Source organism: Oxyura jamaicensis, chromosome 20, assembly GCF_011077185.1.
Source record: "Oxyura jamaicensis isolate SHBP4307 breed ruddy duck chromosome 20, BPBGC_Ojam_1.0, whole genome shotgun sequence".
In the NCBI taxonomy this organism is placed as follows: domain Eukaryota; kingdom Metazoa; phylum Chordata; class Aves; order Anseriformes; family Anatidae; genus Oxyura; species Oxyura jamaicensis.
Genome location: NC_048912.1, coordinates 6,217,589 through 6,237,051, shown reverse-complemented (window position 1 = coordinate 6,237,051; position 19,463 = coordinate 6,217,589). Strand labels below are relative to the sequence as shown.

The 19,463-nt window shown below is 41.3% G+C and overlaps 1 protein-coding gene across 4 annotated transcripts in view; it reads right to left on the bottom strand.

Moving 5' to 3' along the window:
• EYA2 (EYA transcriptional coactivator and phosphatase 2) overlaps window positions 1-19,463 on the bottom strand; it is a 57,699-nt gene that overhangs the window by 17,195 nt on the left and 21,041 nt on the right. For all 4 annotated transcript variants that reach the window (XM_035344205.1, XM_035344203.1, XM_035344206.1 and 1 more), the window contains 4 exons: window positions 16,289-16,356; window positions 14,310-14,487; window positions 12,497-12,624; window positions 11,900-11,983 (listed from right to left, as the gene is read on the bottom strand). In XM_035344205.1, the coding sequence (XP_035200096.1) occupies window positions 11,900-11,983; window positions 12,497-12,624; window positions 14,310-14,487; window positions 16,289-16,356 (458 nt within the window). The remainder of the gene's footprint in view (window positions 1-11,899; window positions 11,984-12,496; window positions 12,625-14,309; window positions 14,488-16,288; window positions 16,357-19,463) is intronic.

Below are 19,463 nucleotides of genomic sequence, written 5' to 3'. Positions count from 1 at the left end.
ACCACTTCACTACCCCGCTAAGTCGCAAGCGCAGGCTTCAATCAGACCAAAGCAGTTGGGCTGACTGCTTGGCCAGGGAAACCACTTGCAGACAATCCCGTGTCGAAGTGACTGTTACTGGCTGACTGCATGCGTGCAGCAAATCCACTTGGTCCCTCATGCTGCCCCTGTGGATGGGGACAGTGGCCACTGTCTGTCCTACAGCTCTTGGCGTGCTGCTTCAAAGCTGCTTCATGGGCATTGGGTACAGCCGCAGGGATCTGATGCTCTGAAATACAACCAAGTGCCATGCTGTACCCAGGCTGGTGCACTGCAGTATTAAATAAGCCTCAGCCACTTTCCCACGTCTCCTTCCTCAAACAGCTGACCTTGTTCCTAAACTCACAACAAAAGCACAGACATGTTCTGAGGCAAACTAGGTCTCTAGCAGAAAAAAATATTATTCATTCAGAATATATTCTTCAAAAATGCAAGTAAAAATAATTTACGGTTAATTCGATAAACAAGCTCAAAAGCATTCTGCCTGTTCAAACTAAACAACAACAGAACTTGAAAAAAGAGCACTCCCACAACAGGCTTTTATTTGTAATCCATCTTCATTAGGACAGGGATCTCTCATCTTTACATTTATGTGGGTGGTTTTCCTCTGCTAACATTACAAGCCATGCTAAAATGCCAGATTTATATGTAGTCTGTGCTCTAATTTTCTGCAGATTTCTGTGGAGTCATGTTATTGTATGACAGGACAGTAATGAATTAGCTGAGGAACTCTAACAGGGAGCGCAATGTTTGGAGGATGAGTGCATTTCAATCAACCTTTGCAGCAGATGCTGTTGACATGGATGGTGTATTACACGCTAACCTAATTATTACGCATTCTTGGTGTAGTTCTCTTTAATTAGAGCAGAATGGCTGTGGTTTCAGCCATGTGTGTGACTCACGAGCACTGTGCCCATCTAAAGAAAAGCTCGGTCAGTCATGTTTAAACATGCTTATTGCTGTCCCTGGAAGGGCACTTTCTCCTCTGGGCAAAAAGTAAACTCCCCCAGGCTTGCCTTGCTCATGTCTACCTTTAAGCCCCAAACCTGCTCCCCTGGCGAGGGGCAGGGACACAGGCACCATTAGGGCATCTGACCGTGGCCCCATGTGAACAGCACTGAATCAAATTTTACTACCCAGGTGTAGTTACACGAGGGAACTGTTTTGAAGAAAATATGCTGCTAGGAAGAAATGATTTTGTAAAATAGTTTTTAATGAAGCAATTTATTTTTATACATTTCAAGGATCATTAGCCTTTAAACCTCTTTTAGGAAGTCTCATTCGTTGGTATCTGTCATTTATTCTCTAAGTTTTGTCTTTAGATTTATTGGTATTAATCACTAACAGGGAGTAAGAAACATTTCCACAGTGTATGAAGTTACCTTCTCTTAAACTAAACAATATGGAAATTAAACTGTAGATGAGAGGGAAAAAAAATCTTTCTCTTGAGATAGAGAATATGATGGAATGAAAATAAAACAGAAAAATGCACTTTACCACCCAGAGGGGAAGTCGTTTGGGGAAATGATTTGGCATCAGTGCTTTCACAGTATGGATATTTCCTCTGCAACAAGGCATGCTTCCAAGTCTTAAGCTGATAAAGTTAAAAGGCAAATCAGTGCTCCCAGTATGATGTAGGTGTCTAGAGGCACTAGGCCAGGGTTCCACTAGCAATTATTTATTCGCATTACTGTTGCACTGATCTAGAAGCACTAGTCCCAGACTTGAACCCCACTGTGCTAGTTGTACCCACGCAGAGGAAAAACACAGTCCCTACCCACAGCTTGCAATTCAAGTATGAATAAACAGGAGAATCAGACTGATGGGCAAGCACATAAACGACACAGGTGTATTGGTGTGTTGTCAAACTTCTCTGTACACTGTATGAAGAATCGGAAAGGGAATTATGATTCTTTTTCCTGAAGATGTTAATGGAGAACTCTTCCTAAGCGTGTAAGTCCCGAAGGACTAAAGGATATGGCTGTGCTGCAGGCGATGCCCTAGTGGACTGCTAATGCCTGTGTTAGAGCAGTGTGAGTTTAGCAGAGTAATGTAAGGTTGCTGCATCCATAACAATGACCCCTGCCAGCATGTCTTACCATAGGAAGAGTGAGCCCTGGAGCCCTAGGAACCAGCTTCCTCAATAACAGATCTAGCCAAAGTTTTCTGATGCATGTGAAGCCTAAGAACGAAAGGGTTGTGCTCAGCTTGAAGTCCTATCTCCTCCAGGAACCACTTTTTTTTTACTGTGAAAATAGATTCACCGAAAACCTCGACCCTGAGTGCTTGTTCAGTAACATTAGAAGCGCGAGGTCCTACCCCTCTGCTAATCTACAAGTCATGCTTTCACAAACAAGGACAATGAGAGGCAGGGATAGAAAACAGGCAACAAACTCCTATAAATAAAACCTCCAGCACCACAGTGCATTTCTGTGTGCTTCACCTCTGCAACGCACGCTGTTGGAGCTTTCTTCAGGGTTGACATTAAACAGCCCCCAAAATTACACGACAGACCAGGCACCCCAAGAGAGCTCAGCTCCTGACCAACCGACACAGCCTTAATGGGCTTCTTCCCGTCAGCTGGATGGGATAAGCATCACAGCAGTGGTGCTCGTTTTGAAGTACTCATTCCCAAAGAGCTTGATATTCCCCCTAACTGCCACACCTCCACTTCCACATTTAAGCAGTAGGAGTGTTTCACAGCTGCCCTTTTCTGCTCAGCATACATCCTGAGAGAACTGAGAGGTAAAAAGCGCTCGTTCCCCTCCACTCCTTCACAAGATATTAAAACATACAAAGAGGAAAATAAGCTCTTTAATATATATATATATATATTTTTGGATCAAGTACATTGATCCTAAAGAGTATTCCTGGACATGTCTCCCTGTTGTGTCTGTCACAGGATGTGACTTCTAGCTAAGAGGAACTGATGTGCTGTTACTTACTGCTGACAACACTGTGAATGAGATAATTTTCACTAGAAGTGAGGCACTGCCAGCTCCCAGATCTGTAACTGCTTGTCTGGGGGCAGCTTTGCTGCCCTTTCAACAGATAGCCCTGCTAGAGGAAAACACAGAAAAGAGAAGCCTGTGAAAGACTCTGCAGGGGAAGGCAAAAGTGTCCATTCACCGAGGGGAATGTTTTCTTTCTGATCCCAAAAGCATGAGCTGACACATTTGCTCTGAGTATTGCTTTTGTGCTGGCTAGTTGCATGCACTGCTCCTCTTTGAAGTAGTTCTGTAGATCTGAATTGTGTTACATTTTAAAATCACAATTGTAACTCACTTATGTCCTACAGGCTAAAATATCCTTCCTAAAATTAATTCTGCTTCTGTTTAGTTTTTCTCACTATGAATAATAGGATGACAGAAGGGGGCTAGAAGGAGCTTGATGAGCAGCTTTCAGTCTGGCTTTGCTCAAAGGACAGGCTCACCTATGCAGACGCCTGTGTTGCTGTATCTTCACTCCTAAAGGTAGCATTACCTACAGAAAAGCCCATGCTGGATGCAGCCACACTTCAAACTGCACTGTCAGCATCCTCCCAAATGGCCTTCTTACCACTGCACCTGAAACACAGAGCTGGATTTTTCATAAACTGCTTATACTTGCCCTAAAGAATGCACTAAAAAGACATGTGTTTGTTAACACCTGCAGTTACTACTAATCCACTTGGCTGGATGTCCACAGCCAGCTCGCCCCTCTTGTATAGCGCAATTTTGAAAGGAAGCAAGAAGCAGACTTATCTCTGGCAATCTCTCAAGTGCAAGTCACTCTCAACCCCAATCCTGGCTCCAAATCAGCCAGTTCCAATCCTCTGCCTTACAGGTACCCTGTTCAGACATGCAGGCCATTAGCAAAGGGGCAAAGCTGGCTCCTTTGAGACGGATAACAAATCAGCTTGTTGTCTGACTCCGCTTCTATTCAGCAATGTGCCAATTAACCCGACATTCAAAATGTTAGGACAAAGTCGCTCGGAGAGTGAATCTTGGACTCAGACCTCCCTACCCCCCTTAATAAATAAATAAATAAATAAAGCCCTTCTACTTAAAACCAATCACTGTCTTTAAATCCCTGCCAAATACCTGTTTATGCCATGAGCAAATAATTACTTTTCTACAAGGAAGAAAGTATTAATTAAGGTTATTCATCAGACTCCTATTCTGTAGGGTTTATCTGCCACAGGTGTCAGCCAGAGGTGAGAGACGGATTAGTATACAATCAAGGGCTTTCTATGTTAAATCTCTTCCTTGTGGTTAGCTGTTAATAATGAAGTTGTCACCAAGAGAAAGAATTTAATAGTTTTAATTGAGTGTAATTACTTGGAAACTCCTGAAAAATGGACCGGTTTGGTTGTATATAAAAATAATAAAAAAAAGCAAAGACACAAACGGCTGGGCCACATGTTTGAACAAAGAGAGCCTGTGAGAATAATCATTCTTTGGTTGTAACATTTTATACCTTGATCTGAATTTGAGACATTAACCAGGCTTTCCCATAAAAACGGAAAATTAACCTTGTGCATCAGTTCTAGTTCAAATAAGTCAAGGGGGACAGCTCCTGCGCCGGGCCCCATGGCCGTGCTGCCTGCCCAGTATGGGGCTGCCCACGTCCCTTTGTGTCCTCCTGTGTCCCCATCTGTCCCCATGTGTCCTCGTGGTGTCCCTGTGTCCCCCCATCATTCTCTTTGAGGGTGAAAACACATTTAGCTCTTTTACTAGATTTAACTAGCTTAGTTTTGTTTATCTTTTTTAATAGAAGTGGGTAACTGCTAGACCCAGCTTCTCAGAGCTCTTCAGCTGAGAGAGTGGCTATTTGTGAGACCATTTGCTTTAAGTACCTAAGCAGCTCAGGAGCTCAAACCCATTTTTTGAAGTGACTATGTTTCTTTTGGCAAAGAATTGTCCTTTTTCAAATAGCATTACCCCGTTTTCTCATTTCTAGGCTCTAAACTTCTTGGCCCCCAAAATGAAGACACGTGGTTTTACCTAAACATTGACCTATCCAGGTTTGTTGGACAATCTACTGAATTTAAATGATGTCTCTACAGTCATCAGCAGTGTGACCTCGTGGCAAGTCCAAGTCAGGCAGAGAGCAGGTATCATTTAATCTCTTTTCTTCAGACACCTTTCCATATTCACCATTGCTGTGATGTGGGAGGCACTTCCACAGTACTGCTTACTATTTACTGAAGGATTCTAACTCACTGGTGTGGATCTGTTCAGAAGTGGCTGCGGACTATGACATGGAAATTACTGCAATAAGCAAATGGATGTGTCAGTAACTAAATCCTCACATTCAAGAAGCACACAGAGGTTGAAGAGGCTCTCCTCCCTCTCCAAATGAGCTATGCCTAGGGACAAGCAGGAGTAACTAATTCATACAGAGCCTGAATCCATGGGTGGACTCCAGGCCTGTGGGAATACAGTACCTAAATACATTTTAAAAGCTGGGCCATAATGCTCGAGAACAAGTGGAAGTTATTTTGAGGAATTGCACTGGGTCTGGCTGGGATGGAGTTAACCTTCCCCACAGCAGCTGCTAAGGAGGGGGTGAGAGTGGCTGTGTGGTACTAGGCTGCCTATCACTGTTAAACCACAGCAGTAACACGAAAGGTTCACGACCAAAAGTCTACAAATAATTTCTTTTTACCATACAGGGCATAAATGTCAAAAAAAAGGAGTGGATTTAAACCAAATACATGTTCTAACCCCCTCGCCCTACTCACAGGAAAATCACCATATTTCTACGTAAGCCCTTGATAGCTCTGTGAAAAATACAAAACTCCTGGAAAGCTTGGTGGAAACATCGTGGCGTGTAAGCCTCAGCACAACTGCACGTGTTGTACATGCAACTTCCTAATGCAAGTTACGTTCCTTCATTTTTTTAAACTACCTTTCCCTTAAAAATCAAGTCATAATTCAGCGACATGGGAAAGCAGGCTCCCTTTACTTATGCTTGTTAGACAATCCAGCATTGTTCCTGACATGTATTTTATGTCGGAAATAATCCTTTAATACTTCCAAATGCCACACATGCACTCTGCTTAGGAAGCCCTCGGTTCACCTAAGCTCGAGTACAAGAGGTTACATCTACATGAGCTCAGAGCATCTCCCGTGCCCAGCATCGAAGCTGTTGTGGGTCTGGTTTTGCTGTTTCTGCTGCTGCTCGAGTCAGTACAGATGATAAACACAGATGTTTGCTCCCGAAATACACATCTGAAATAATCAAATAGCTGGAATTATTTACTCCCTTCTCTCCAATAATGAACTAATAATTGATGTAGCAGCATGTCTAAAGTAACAGACTTTTTTATTACCTGCGGTGATTGAACGCTTTTTTAATTTAACTTAAAAAGGCATTAAATACAAGGTTTAGCCTCCAGTGGGTAAAAAAATCTCCAACTTCCTCAGAAAATCCTTTCCAAATTGTATTCATCGTGACTTAATCCATGATCTACTGAGTGAATTAGGCTCTGTTTGTTTTGAAAATCTATTTTATGGAGTTCCAAGGACTGTGTTTTCCTTAGGAAGGGCTCATTCTGCCTTTCTGACCAGGATGCCTGCTAGCAGCCCTCCACATAGGCCTCTGCAGGTTTTTAACATCCCAAGGTGCCCCACACATATGACTAACAAAATGTAAATAAACACAGCTGAGCCTGTAAGAAATTGGAAGGTTTTCTCATTAAAGAAATAAAATAAACAGATGTCCTTAAGCACTTTGGCTCATGTTTGTCAAAGGAATGGAAAACTCTCAGATGTTTGAACAGCAATAGTGATATAAGGCCACATCTCAAGCGAGGGAAGAAGAAAAAAAGCAACACCATGGCACTTTGAATTAACTAATGGTTCTCAAGGGAGGGTGCTTTTGATTTGAACCTTAGCAACTTCTACAAATAGTTTTTAACGGCCGAGCAATAAAACGGGGTTTTATTCCTCCTCAGTTTGTAAAGTAGTTAAGGACAGTTTTGGCCATTAGAAGCATGAATCACCATCAGATTTGATTAAATCCCTACGGTGTTTCAGTCAGGTCCTGCTTAGGGTCCTGGGAGAGAACAATGCAAGGAAAAGCATGGGCTACTCAAAGCATTCAATGAAAGCAGGGAAAAAAGAAAAAAAATAATCAACTCTATGTTTTTAAAAGGACCTCAGGTAGGGCCAAGCAAGAACTTTTCAATGACTTTTTTTTTTTTTTTTGGGTAATGATAATTCACTTAAATTAAAGCTTTTTGTAAGAACACGTAACTGCCAGTGGAACTTTTGAGGGATCTTAGATCTACATCAACATTTCTGATGAGAACAAGACAGCCCCGTTCAGACAGCCAACAGCAGCTATGACATTCATCTGAAATGGCTGAAAATCACTTTTAGGTCCGCAGGACCAAGCAGCGATTTAAGTTACTTTGTCCAGAAGGCCTTAAAGTCTCACTACTTGTGAGGTACTAAGCATACCTGTGGCACTGCAAGTCCCTCATAACATCCATGCATGCCCCATGCCCACCACACTGATACCTGGCTGCTTACAACTTGGAGAAATCTACTGTTGCCACTTCTGAAGTGCAAAATAAAATGCATCTTACTGGGAATTTTATGAATCTTAACTCCCGAGTATCAGCAGACATCAAAGTGCTGATAAAAATCCAACACAATTCAGGTATTTAGACTGTCCTCTGGATTCGTTCCATTTAGTTCCAGGATTTCAGAGTAAATCGTGCATGGAAAGATGATTTTTAACTCTAGATCTTAGTTTAATTGCCTTTCATTTTGACACTAAAATCCCATGGACGTGTTTTACTAAGGAGTATCTCAACACAGAACAAAAAACTCACATTCTGGAAACAGTACAAAATCGTGAGAAAAGGAATTAGCCTCTCACATACCCTTCATCCTGAGAAAACAATGCACTTAGTGCACACTTTCTTCTTGATACTTGTCCTTTTAAGAGAATGAATCTGCAACATAATACTTACATTTCTTTGAAAGAGATGCAGAAATACTTTTAATGCTTTAACAGATTATGGAACATGCTTGCAAATATCTCCAGTCAAGGAAAAAGGAATAGACTCAAGTGTTTTGTTTTTTTGGCACAGAAGTGCTCATAATCTCTTTTTATTGTGTCTGAACTAATACTGCTAAAAGAGTCTTTCTGTGTTGTGCCTCGCTGCCTCAGATGGCCGAGGCCCCTTGACATGTACTTAATTCACGTGAAATCCCAGCAGCGCTGTAATAGATTTTGATGCATTTTTCCCATTGTATTTCGTTAGTGATTTGTCAGGCAGATCTCTGCAGACACAGTAAAGGCTGCAGCCACCTTCCTGCTGAATGGGAGCTCTATTATACATGTCTGAAGGGATTGAAAGGGCTGGGTGGATAGCACATTAAGCTATAATGATGGTTTATGTCTGGTGTGGTCTCTAAGCACTTGGTAAATATTCTGCACCCATGCAGTGATCAGAAGCCTGCAGAACAGGTTTCTAAAAACTCCAGCGTTAATTAGCTATAGAACTGTTTTTCCCCCTTTTCTTTCTCAGATAGCCTTCTCCTAACAAATGAAGGGGTGGAAAGATTTCCTCAGGTTTGACAGCTTTGCTGCCCCAGCCATTTAGACCGTGACTCCGTGTTTGTGCAAGTATGCATCCATTCAACCATGGGCAAGAAAGCAAAAGGAGACGTGAATTCGTAGGCCACTCTGGCTGCCACTGTAAAGGCTGTACTGCAGGGACCATATGGGAAAGACATTAAGACCCCGTGTCTGATGACTAACCACGGGACAGTGCACAGAGTTTGACCGAGGGAACTAAAGGAGCAACACAGACTCGGCTATTCATTCGTACTTCAACCTTGAGTAATTTTTGTGCTTTAACTTCTATTAATGCTATGAGCAAAGTATTTTCTAAACACCTGAGACCAACTGCTCATGCACTGAGGAACCCGTATCTATGGCAAGGACCACAGAGGTTTCCCTCAGATGAGTTTTATACCAGACATAAAGAGAATTTTCACATGAAATCAGGTCAGAATGCAGGCATTGGAGCACTAATCATTAATGTCCAAGAGCCATGTAATGACTCTAACTGATAATACTTCTGTGAATTCTTTCCTACACCTTTTTCTTCTTTTTTTTTTTTTTTTCTACACCTTTTTACACCTTTTTATTCTTTTATTTTTTTTTTTCTATCCAAAACCTGATTGTTTTGGACAGCTCCCTACCACCACCACCACCACGAAAAGAACAATGCATAAGCATTGTGATTTTGTAGCTAAACAACACAGGAGTTTAGTCCCCAGTCTCTGAAGCTAGGTTGATATTCCTCCTTCCCTTTCTCTCCTCTCCCAGGAAAAGTCACCCCAGAAAAAGGTGTTATTTTTCAGCTTAAGCAACTTCATAGTCCAATTTTCTGAGTGGCTGCACAGCAGCTCTACCAGCACAACCAACAGGACGATACAAGGACAGGACTGTTGCTCAGGGAAAGGTGAATCTTGGATGAACTGGCACACTTTCTGGAGGAAGACAGAACCAAGACCTTCATGTGTGAGATTTAATTCAAGGCATGTGCATGTCTAATCACAGGCACGTGAATCTTTTATGATCATTTATATATAAACGTAAGAATTTTAGGCCCTGATACTTAATTTACTTTGAGATCAACGCTTCCTATGTTTTTCACAAAGTAAGAGATTCTGAAACACCATTAACCTTTGGCTCACTGCTTCATTTATATTTGATAGTTTAACTCACTTGAACATTTCTGAGTTGTGTTACTATTTAATGGTTCCCAGGACAGCCTGTCTGAGTGTGCTCTATTTCCCTCTTGGTTTAAGGTCTGTTCCAAACCCCACTGAAGCCTCTGGTTGTCTTTGGATCAAGCTGTTAGCCTATAATACTTTTATAACACAACCATTACCTTATAGAAAAGCTCTGAGGAATTTAAAACTGATGAAGCAAATGAAAAACTAGAAAAATAATATTATCCTTCTACTGGAGGTCCTCAAAGAGCTTGTTGTAGCTTAACAGAAAAGGCGATTCACTCACTAAGAACAAAAAATCCCTGCTGATACCACTCTTTACATTTGTATAAAGGAAACAGCCAATGGAACTTTGTCATTTTCTAGCTTTACAGGCCTTTCAGAGCGGACAATCCCATGAGTTTCCATTTTTCTGTGCTCTCCTCTCCGTAGGCTGCTGCTCACAAGCGCCCTGCCTTGGCCTAACTCTGCTCTCAGAGCTGACGGGAACAGCCCAGCTGCTGGTGAAGGCTTTGGATAAATCCTCTCTGGCTGACTCCCTGCCATCACTTCATCCCCACGCTGGCTGCTACAGAAATGGCAGCTTTCCTCCACGGCAGCCCATCAGCAAGAGTGGGCACTGTGATGGCAGGGCTCCTCACCTCTGCGAGTCTGTCACAGCTCTTGGCCTATCACCATCTGTCCCCCACACAGCAGATCTCGACGCCACATCCTCCAAGCTTGGACAGGAGGCAGCAGATGAAGGGAACTGCTTTGGGGGTTTTATGCTAGGCCAGAATGTCCCCCCCACAGAGTTAAGGGAATTCTCCATATGCCATTTGCAGCCCCTAATCAATCCTAAGTATGACCACATCGCAGGTCTACACCACCTCAGTTTATATTTCCTGATCCTGCCTAATTCTTTCTTTTTTTTGCAGGCAGTAGGTTTGAGCTTACACACGTATACCTCAGGCTGCCTCATTCATTACGTTCCCTGGGAAAAGTAACCGCTTCAATTACCTTGTACAACATGGGTCTGAATAAATCCCTGCTTGGAAACACATGCTTGGTTTTCAGAGGGTGCTGCTAGAAGTGTTAGCAGCATTCCAAGTGCTGCAGTAGACTTCCACACCACAAACACCATTTTATATCCTTTTACAACTGTGCACATCTAACAGCGAACAATAAATCTATCTTACTAATTACACATTCAGCCTGTTATAACTGTCGTAAAACAAGTACAGCTGCTAAAGCCATGAAATGATGTCAAATCATATTTCTGCTTTCTAGAGAGAAGCAGGGTTATTTTCCAGTCTCCTGATGAAGCTGACTGTTCAAAAGCCATGTGTGGAAACAGCTGCCAACTAGGTCATCCACTTTAATTAGGTAATGATATTGTCTTTTTTCCCACCCGTTTAAAAGTGTTTGACATTGTGTAATTCAAAGTGACTTAAGTGTTTATCATAAAAAGCTGCCTTAGGAAGAAATTGAAGCACGTGGTACTAAATCCAAGACCCAGCATTTTCTCCTTAGCAGCCAAGTTGTGTCTGTTCAGCCACAGAGAGCTGCCTAAAAAATACAACTGTCAGTGTTTCAAAGGGGGGTATCTGACGCATGGATAGCTGAAGATCTGATTCCTAAAACTCTCAAAAATGTATTCCACAGCAGCTATGTGGGAAGAAGAGCCAGTAGTCTTTGTGGTAACCAAGACTAATACAAAATCTCTTCTAAAAAAAACCAAACCACCACCACCAACAAAAAGTTGTCTGAGATTCAAAAGAAAACATCATTCTAACAACAACAACAACAAAATGTTACCTCATTCAGGCCAGAGTTACTGCTCTCTGGCTGCTGGCTAGGCTCTTTTTAGCAGAAGACAGAATTAAAAGAACATCCTGATGTCCTATCTAGCAGCAGCCAACAATACAAGCTTTAGAAAAACACGGGGCTACTTGCAACATGAAGGAGAGGTAAATTAAATTTTCACATTAGAAGGAAATACCACAGGACATATTTATACAAATGTGTCTGAATAAAATCAGCAGCATCTGTTTGAAAAACTGTCTTATTAGCTGCCCCCACAGTTCCCAATGCAATTTGGCTGGACAAGCAGTAATGTTAAAAAAATTAAGTTTTACCTTCCCATATCTGGATGCAAAGGTTCCCGTGAGTAAGGAGTGAAAAATAATTATCGTCTCATCCAAATCCCACACAAATACACGCTGTGATGACAGACGGGGTGGAAAAGAGAAATACAGTTACACATTACGCAATTGCAAGGATTTGTTCATTCAGGAGATATGTCCTGTTGGACCAGAGCTTTTTAAGATCGCAAGCCCATTTAGAGCACTGACTGCAGATGCTTTGCGAAAGCACGCAAAATGAAAGAAGAATTCTGGAACTAAGTGCATGCTGATTGCCCTGAGAGTCTTCTCTCCTAACAATCACAGAAATCACCTGCTGTGTGTCAAGTTGGGAGAACAAAACAGCAGACTTACAAGAAGCAAAAAGTAAAAAAACGTACGTATGAAAAACCGTCTGAGATGCTAAGAGCCTGAGATACTAATAATACAGAAACTGTGATTATTCTGACTACCCAATTTAAAAGGCTTCAGTTATATTACTGATTTTACTCTGGCTCTTACAACTCACTAATCTGATAGTCAGTTATGCTAATAGATGCAATCATTTCTCTTTGCTGGATTTACTAGGGGAATGTAAGTTAATGTTATTACCTCAATCTCACTGTCAGCAGTAGGGGAAGGATCGTTGCTTCTTTTTGACCGGGCTCGTACCTTGCCATCCGAACCTCTGTGATGTCTGTCTGTTTCTATATCTTTTGCTGGTGTTGTTGCATATTCCCCTATTTTGAAAAAAAAAAGAATTCCATTGTAAACTTAAATTTTGCACCGATCATTATAATAAAAGCGGGAAAGCTTTTAGGGGAGAGCACCAGAAAAATTATGCAAACACTATCAGAAAATCTCTTTTCATGTCAATAGCTGACATTGTTAGAGAAATGATTTATAACTTCTACAATTAGTTGCAACAATTTCAGAAAGCACCAAGACTTTATATAAAACATTTTGAAGTGGATGTGTCACTTCAAGAACCTTAGCACATTTTTAAATTTAAAACAAAACAAAAAAAAACACAAAACAAAACAAAAAACAAAACAAACAAACAAACAAACAAACAAACACAAAAACAACACAGCTTTTTGAGTTTTACCCCTCCCTCCTCCTTTTCCAAGAGAGAAATTAGAAAGTGGAAAAGGAAATGAGGATCAATTCAACATCTGCAGAAATGATATGTTTTCTTAACTCAATGAATACTCATGATTAAAAAGATACTTTCAACATCAATTTTTATTTTAAAAATACATAGCTAGCCTGTTTAGCTGTATTCCATTTCACAAGGGACAGTAGTTTAGAAATAGCTGAGAAGAGACAGGTAAACTTCCCTGTATAAAGTATCTGTTTTGATTGGCTGGAGTTTCATAAACCTGTCCAGATTTCACTTACCTTACATTACAAATCCTTTTCAAACATATTTTTCTTTTCACCTTGCTAAGCTGTGGCCTCTCCAGCTTCCTATAATAACCACATTCTTCTTCAGAGCAGCTTGGATTGTGCCTAACAAGCCTTTTTTGAAACCATGCTTTCTCAAAAAGGCTGAGATAAGATCTAAGAACAGAAAATCCTCCAACTGCTTTCAGAGCAATCTGTGACCGCTTCTTTTTAACAACCAATATTAGTTTATTTTTCTTTCAGAGCAACCACAGATGTTCAGATTTGTTCCATAAGTCAGCAGACCTACAATGGGCGTATACTGTGATCATCCTCAAATTATGTGGCATTTTATATAAATGTTATTGCATGCCAATGAAAACTTTAGTAGGGAAGGGATATCTGAAGACTGTACTTGAACAGTACATTGGAGGATCATAATCTGTCAATAATTCCATAAACCATTTAAGCCTCAAAACTTTAAGAATTAAGCGCTCAAAGAGAGGCCACAAATTCTGAAGACTTTCTGCATGGAATTCATCCTGAACTTTTAACTTAGACAAACCGTTTGTGCTGATTTTTTATTTTTTTATTTTTTTAAGAGAGACTCTCTATCGATGAACTTATTTATGAATGCATATATTATATGTTGTTATTAGGAGTGAACATGAACCTTGATGGAGATGTGGGCTAATAAGTGAGGAAACTCTGGGGCTTTTTCAGAGCATGCCACTCATTGCTAAACACATTAGCACTTCGTACTAATCTGGATTTTGCATGCAATTATTTTCTACCTTTAGAGGAGATCAAACCAGGCGTACTCATGGAAACACCACAGGATGGTCTTACAGAACTTGTATTTTTGAGTCTCTTCCCAAAATTCTGTGTTGTACTGCGTGAGCAGAACTGTTATGTGCTAGAAAATCTCATTTATCCGTGTAAATGCATGTATTTAAAGAAATTCCAACAACAAGGTTACAGGGCTTATGTCTACAGATGGCAGGAACTGCAAAACTAACAACAGAAGAAATGTACCTACCAGACAGCGATTCTGTGCTCTGACTGGTGATATTGTGAGAAGACTCCTGGAGCGAATAAGTGGAGGTTGGGATGGCTGAAGGGCTGATGCTGTTTGTGGACATGTAGGGAGAGTTGTAGGAGGAGCTGTAATACTGTGAGTACTGGCTTTGTGGAAAGCTTGGGTATGAAGAATATTCCTTTGAGGAAAAAAGAAACATGTAACTTCTGTGTATAACTGGTGTTATCTTATAAATAAATAAGGCACCACATATGGCAAGGCCGTCTTATCTACACATGCAGCAAGTCATGGCTCAGGAAGCCTTTTGCTAAAGAACCATGTTTCATTCACTTATGAAATTACATTTCTCCTCCTCCCAAATACATTAATACTTTATTAGAACTAGCTGGTCTCAACAAGAGGTCAGGAATCAGGCAAATTCTGCTTTTTCTATGGGATTTTATTCATCAGCGCTGACACATTTTGCATTACAGGGCTCAACAATTCTATACAGGAGCAAAGTAGGCTGCATTTTCCCATGATCAGCAACATTTTCTGATAAGCTGTTCAAACAGGATACAAAAATCAAAAAAAACAATCTAACAATTGTTTTGCAGAAATGCTCACACTTGAGATTGTCTCACTGCCTCAGTAAGAACTAAATGCCGGAATGATCTTCCCTGTCTGTAGAAAAATGAACTAAAAATACAAGGTGTGAGAGATCTCAGAGCTGAGGTATCATGATATTCTTTGTCTTGTTTTAAAAGGTCCCAAATAAACTTCGTAATGCTCTGCCCATCTGTTCTTCTTTGTAAGAAGCAGGATGACACTGACATAGATTCAAAAACTTCTCTCTGGATAATTATATTAAAAAATTGTTTCTTTTGTTTTTAATTGCAACCCTTGCTATTGTCCACCTGGTTTGCTGTTTTAGATACAGAACTATACTGTCTTTCAACAAAAGGTTTTTGTTTCCTCAGAAACATTTGTTAGCATCTGGTATTAAATAAAATTAAATAACAAGTAGCCTTTAGAAAGACTAAAAGCCCTTTTCTTCTTAACTGCTTACATCTTTGTCTGACACAACTATTTCATTAACTCTCAGTCACCATGGAGCTCTCAAGAACAAAGATGACTCTAGTTGTCAAAATAAAAATTAAGCTGAAAATGAAATGAGAGAAATTCATTGTTTTCTCTTAAAGAACACCGCAAAATGATGAAAACATCCCACTTATTTTTCCTTTTTGCAGGTAACCTCTATACTTCAATCAAATGCACTTCTATCAGTGTTTATCGACCATGTTTGTAGCCAAAGCTGAAGTAATAACAATAATTGCCCACTGTTGTCATTACAAATATGAGTCAGAACAACCACCTTGCTGACTAGTGATTGAAATTATTGCTCCATGGCTAACAAAAAAACATCTTCTGGACAGTGTACGCATTTGTTTGGTCCAATCAGAAAAGCCATCTACTACTGCAAAAACATCTGTCTTGTGCATTTATGCTTGCTGTTTATTTATACACACACATTTCTCAAGGTATCTGAAGCATGAAGCCCACAGACAGGTGTACTCTCAAAGAAGGAAGTGCAGAGACGGCTCAGATGGCTCAGTATTCAGCACCTGCCAGCACCTCTTTCAATTTGTTCCTATTTATTACACAGTGCCAAGACAGCAGAGGACAGGATCCTAAAAGGGGAGCTCTCTGTGTAAGATGGAAAACATATCTGAAAGTTGTAAGATGGCAGTGAAATGATGAAACTCTTGGAACTGCTGCGCAACGCCACAGCAGAGACTTCCAGGAGCATGTGTGTTGACACACACATCTTAAAACTAAGCGCCAGGCCACCCGAGCAGGCCAAAATGGCACACGGCAAAAACACACGCTAGAACCTTCCTTAAATATATGTAAACACCAGGATAATCTCTTTGATCTGCCAGTCTCCCAGGTGCTTAAAATAAGTGACAAGGTTGCCAATAATAAATGCTGAGCCATACCTGATGCACAGCACTGAATCCAGCAGAATTTGTCAGGCCGTTGGCTCCCTGGTAAATCCCTGTTGTGCCTAAGGGAGAGAATATCACGCTCATAAAACACAGCAGCAATCAGAACAGTGGGATATATTTAAATAAAGAATTTCCAACAGGAAAAAAAGTACCTGCTCCCCAGAAATAAGCATACAATAAATCTTGACAAACATAGGCGGTAAAGACTGCAGGCTAATACTGAGGTCTGCTTACTGAAAGACATTCAAAGACAACGACCCAATTTAAAATTCTGTCACTGCTTTTTCCAATACATAATGGAAGAGTTTATTTGTTTGTTTGTTTTTAAAAAAGATCTTTATATATAAGAAAACACCTTGGATTACATTTGCAGTCACATACACACACTTTCATGCATAGGTATGTCCTGGAATCTTGTCTTTATGGACCAGGTACCTACAAATTTTTAGAAGGTTGTTTGAAAATTTGTACTCAGGTGTTGGTACCCCAAACAACAATAATACTACTGAAGCTTCTGGGCCAGGAGGGAGCAAAAACATTGCTCCATCCTGTGATATTAAGAAGAGAAAGGATGGACAGGTGAGTTTTACATGGTTCCCTCCCAACAAAGTAGCTGATGTCCTGCCAAAGCTTCTTAGCTGCGGGAAGCATTACTGCAAGAATTTCATGGCAGAGAAGTAAAGGTTCAGAAAACAGGAGGTTCGGACAGTCCTCCTTTGACAGATGACTAAGAGCTTCTTGTCCCCTGGATCCTAGATCTGTGGGCAAGTTCTAGCCTCGATTTAACTCTGGATGTATGCATCAAGGGATAGCTTCATGTACAAGTTGCAAAAGCTGGATTATGCTGATTCCATCCTAACAGAAGGTGGTGGGCTCCAAAAGGCACTCAGCCCCACTACTTCCACAGTGACCTAAATACAGTGAAAGAGGTATAATTTTGTTGCTGTGCAGCCACAGTGGGCTCTTGTCTAGGCCTCATTTTGTCATCTCAGAGCACCATCAACTGAGAAATTGGCCCTAATAAAGAGCCTTTTCTTCTTAACGTGTTTCTTACCATAGGAATGATTTTGAGCAGTGCTGTTTTAGCCACATGAAGACGTGGAGAGAGTCATGTGGCATCCTTTCTCCAAAGATCCACTTGCTTGTTTTTATTTTAAGACACAAGATTAGCTAGGGAATGGACAGCTGAACAAACTCCACTCTGCCAAGCGTAGCTACAAAGCACAAGCAATGAGAAATAAATCTCACGCCAAAAAGAAACGAGAGGGAAGATCTGCCTTCCAGAACTAATTTGCTGCCACATGTAGCCTTTAAAAATAAAAGAGGGCAGAGAGGGGGGAAAGAGAGTGCAGGTGAGTGCTGGATCTCTAATGCTTTCTTTGGATGCTGGCTGGGGAGAGCTGAGCCAGCGCAGGTGGGTTCAGGTAAAGCCTCCCCCTAGCATTCACCCCTCAGAGGCAACCCTGGGAGGAAAGCCAGCGCAGCACCCGATCCCTCCTCCTCCGCACAGCCTGTACAGGGAGGCCGCCCAGAGCAGCATCCTGACAGCGGCAACACGTTCAGCTATTGGCATTTCCCCACCTCCTACCCATGCCAGGCTTTGCTTTTCCACATTTCTTCAAAAATTGTGACGAGTACGCAGCAGGAGGAATCTATTCCTGTGGTAAACAAGCAGTTCTCACCATGGTGAAAGGGAGTAACAGAGCCCCAGCGCTTACAGGCAAAAACAACTTTCACAGAACACAAAACAGCTCTTGTACACCAGAGCTCGAAACAATACAGGGGGGAATTTTTGATCCTCCTAAACTGTCATTTAGAAACAATCCATCATCCTTTATTAAAGCTGTCAAGAGGGGGATGAGTTACCTCGAGGGACTCACGCTTTATGTGTAAATTGTGATGAGAACACGTTTATAGCTGTGCTACCTGCACATGATACCATAGCTTCCCGCTTTCCAAATGATCTGAGAGAATTACAAAAAGAAGAGACCTGCACTACTGTAACCTGCTTCCTCTGAGCTTTGCACCAGCCGTGTAACCCCAGTGGGTCCGTGCACACACGGTGGGGTGTGGGCAGGGAGAAGAGGGTAAAAAATACAGGGGTGAGAGGACGAGGAAATGACTCCACAGCTTCTTGCAGTGCTTTGTGACTAGACGCTACCTGGTGGATTTTGCACTGTGCTTTTGTGGAATACTTTTGCCACTTGAGCTGAGCTACCCCAGGTGCAAGTTCAGGTAACCCCGCAAGCTTTCACAATGCAGCTCCCTCTGCCCAGCAGGTTTTCAAAAGGAAGGACTGTGGTGCTGACAGAAACTAAAGGCCCTAATTTTTTACCTGTGTTTAAGCCTGGTATTTCCCAAAGCCTTAAGTGCAGCAGGTCTAGGAACAGATTTTGGCAAATCTTCACTGATTCTGTCCCCTGACAGTATCCTGACCAAGTAGGAGTATCACTTGAGTAATGTTTGTCTGAACTGAGATCAAACACAGTCCTCTTGTTCTTCTCCTACAGTACTGCACTAGGAAGAGGGAAGCTCTCAGAACCCCAGGAATTCTCAGCGCTGCTAAGCTCGCTATCTCTTGGCAGCTCAGCCTTGTTAGAGCAGAACAGGTACAGATAAGGACACTTGAGAAAAACAAGCAACCAAAGCTAGGAAAAAATCAGATTTTCTTCCAAGCTGAATAAGGATGAAAAGCTGGGGAAAAACAACAACAACAAAAATAATTAATGTAATGAAACCAAAAGATCATGAAAATCCAGATTCAGAAGTGTTTCCTTTTAATTGCACTCAACATCAACGTTTGTCTTGGGGACTAGAGCCGTCTCTCATGGGGATGACAGCTCAGTCCCTATTCTACTTTGCAGGCTAGATTTCCTGGAGAGACCACATTTTCAATGATGAACAATCAGTTCAAATGGAAGGCAAACAAACAAGCACCACAGTCAATGAAGACAAAGATAAAACCTCCCTTTTCACCCAAAGAAGAGCAGAGAATGAGCCCTGCTAGTTCCAGTTTCTGTGAGCAACCTCACAGAACTGAGCTACTCAGAACCCACATCAAAACTGGCCCCAAACATTTGGTTTTTCCTTCCTAAGTTGTTGATAAGTAATAAAAATTTCAATAATAAAATTAATTTTGCTGCATGAAATTTCACACTCAAAAAAC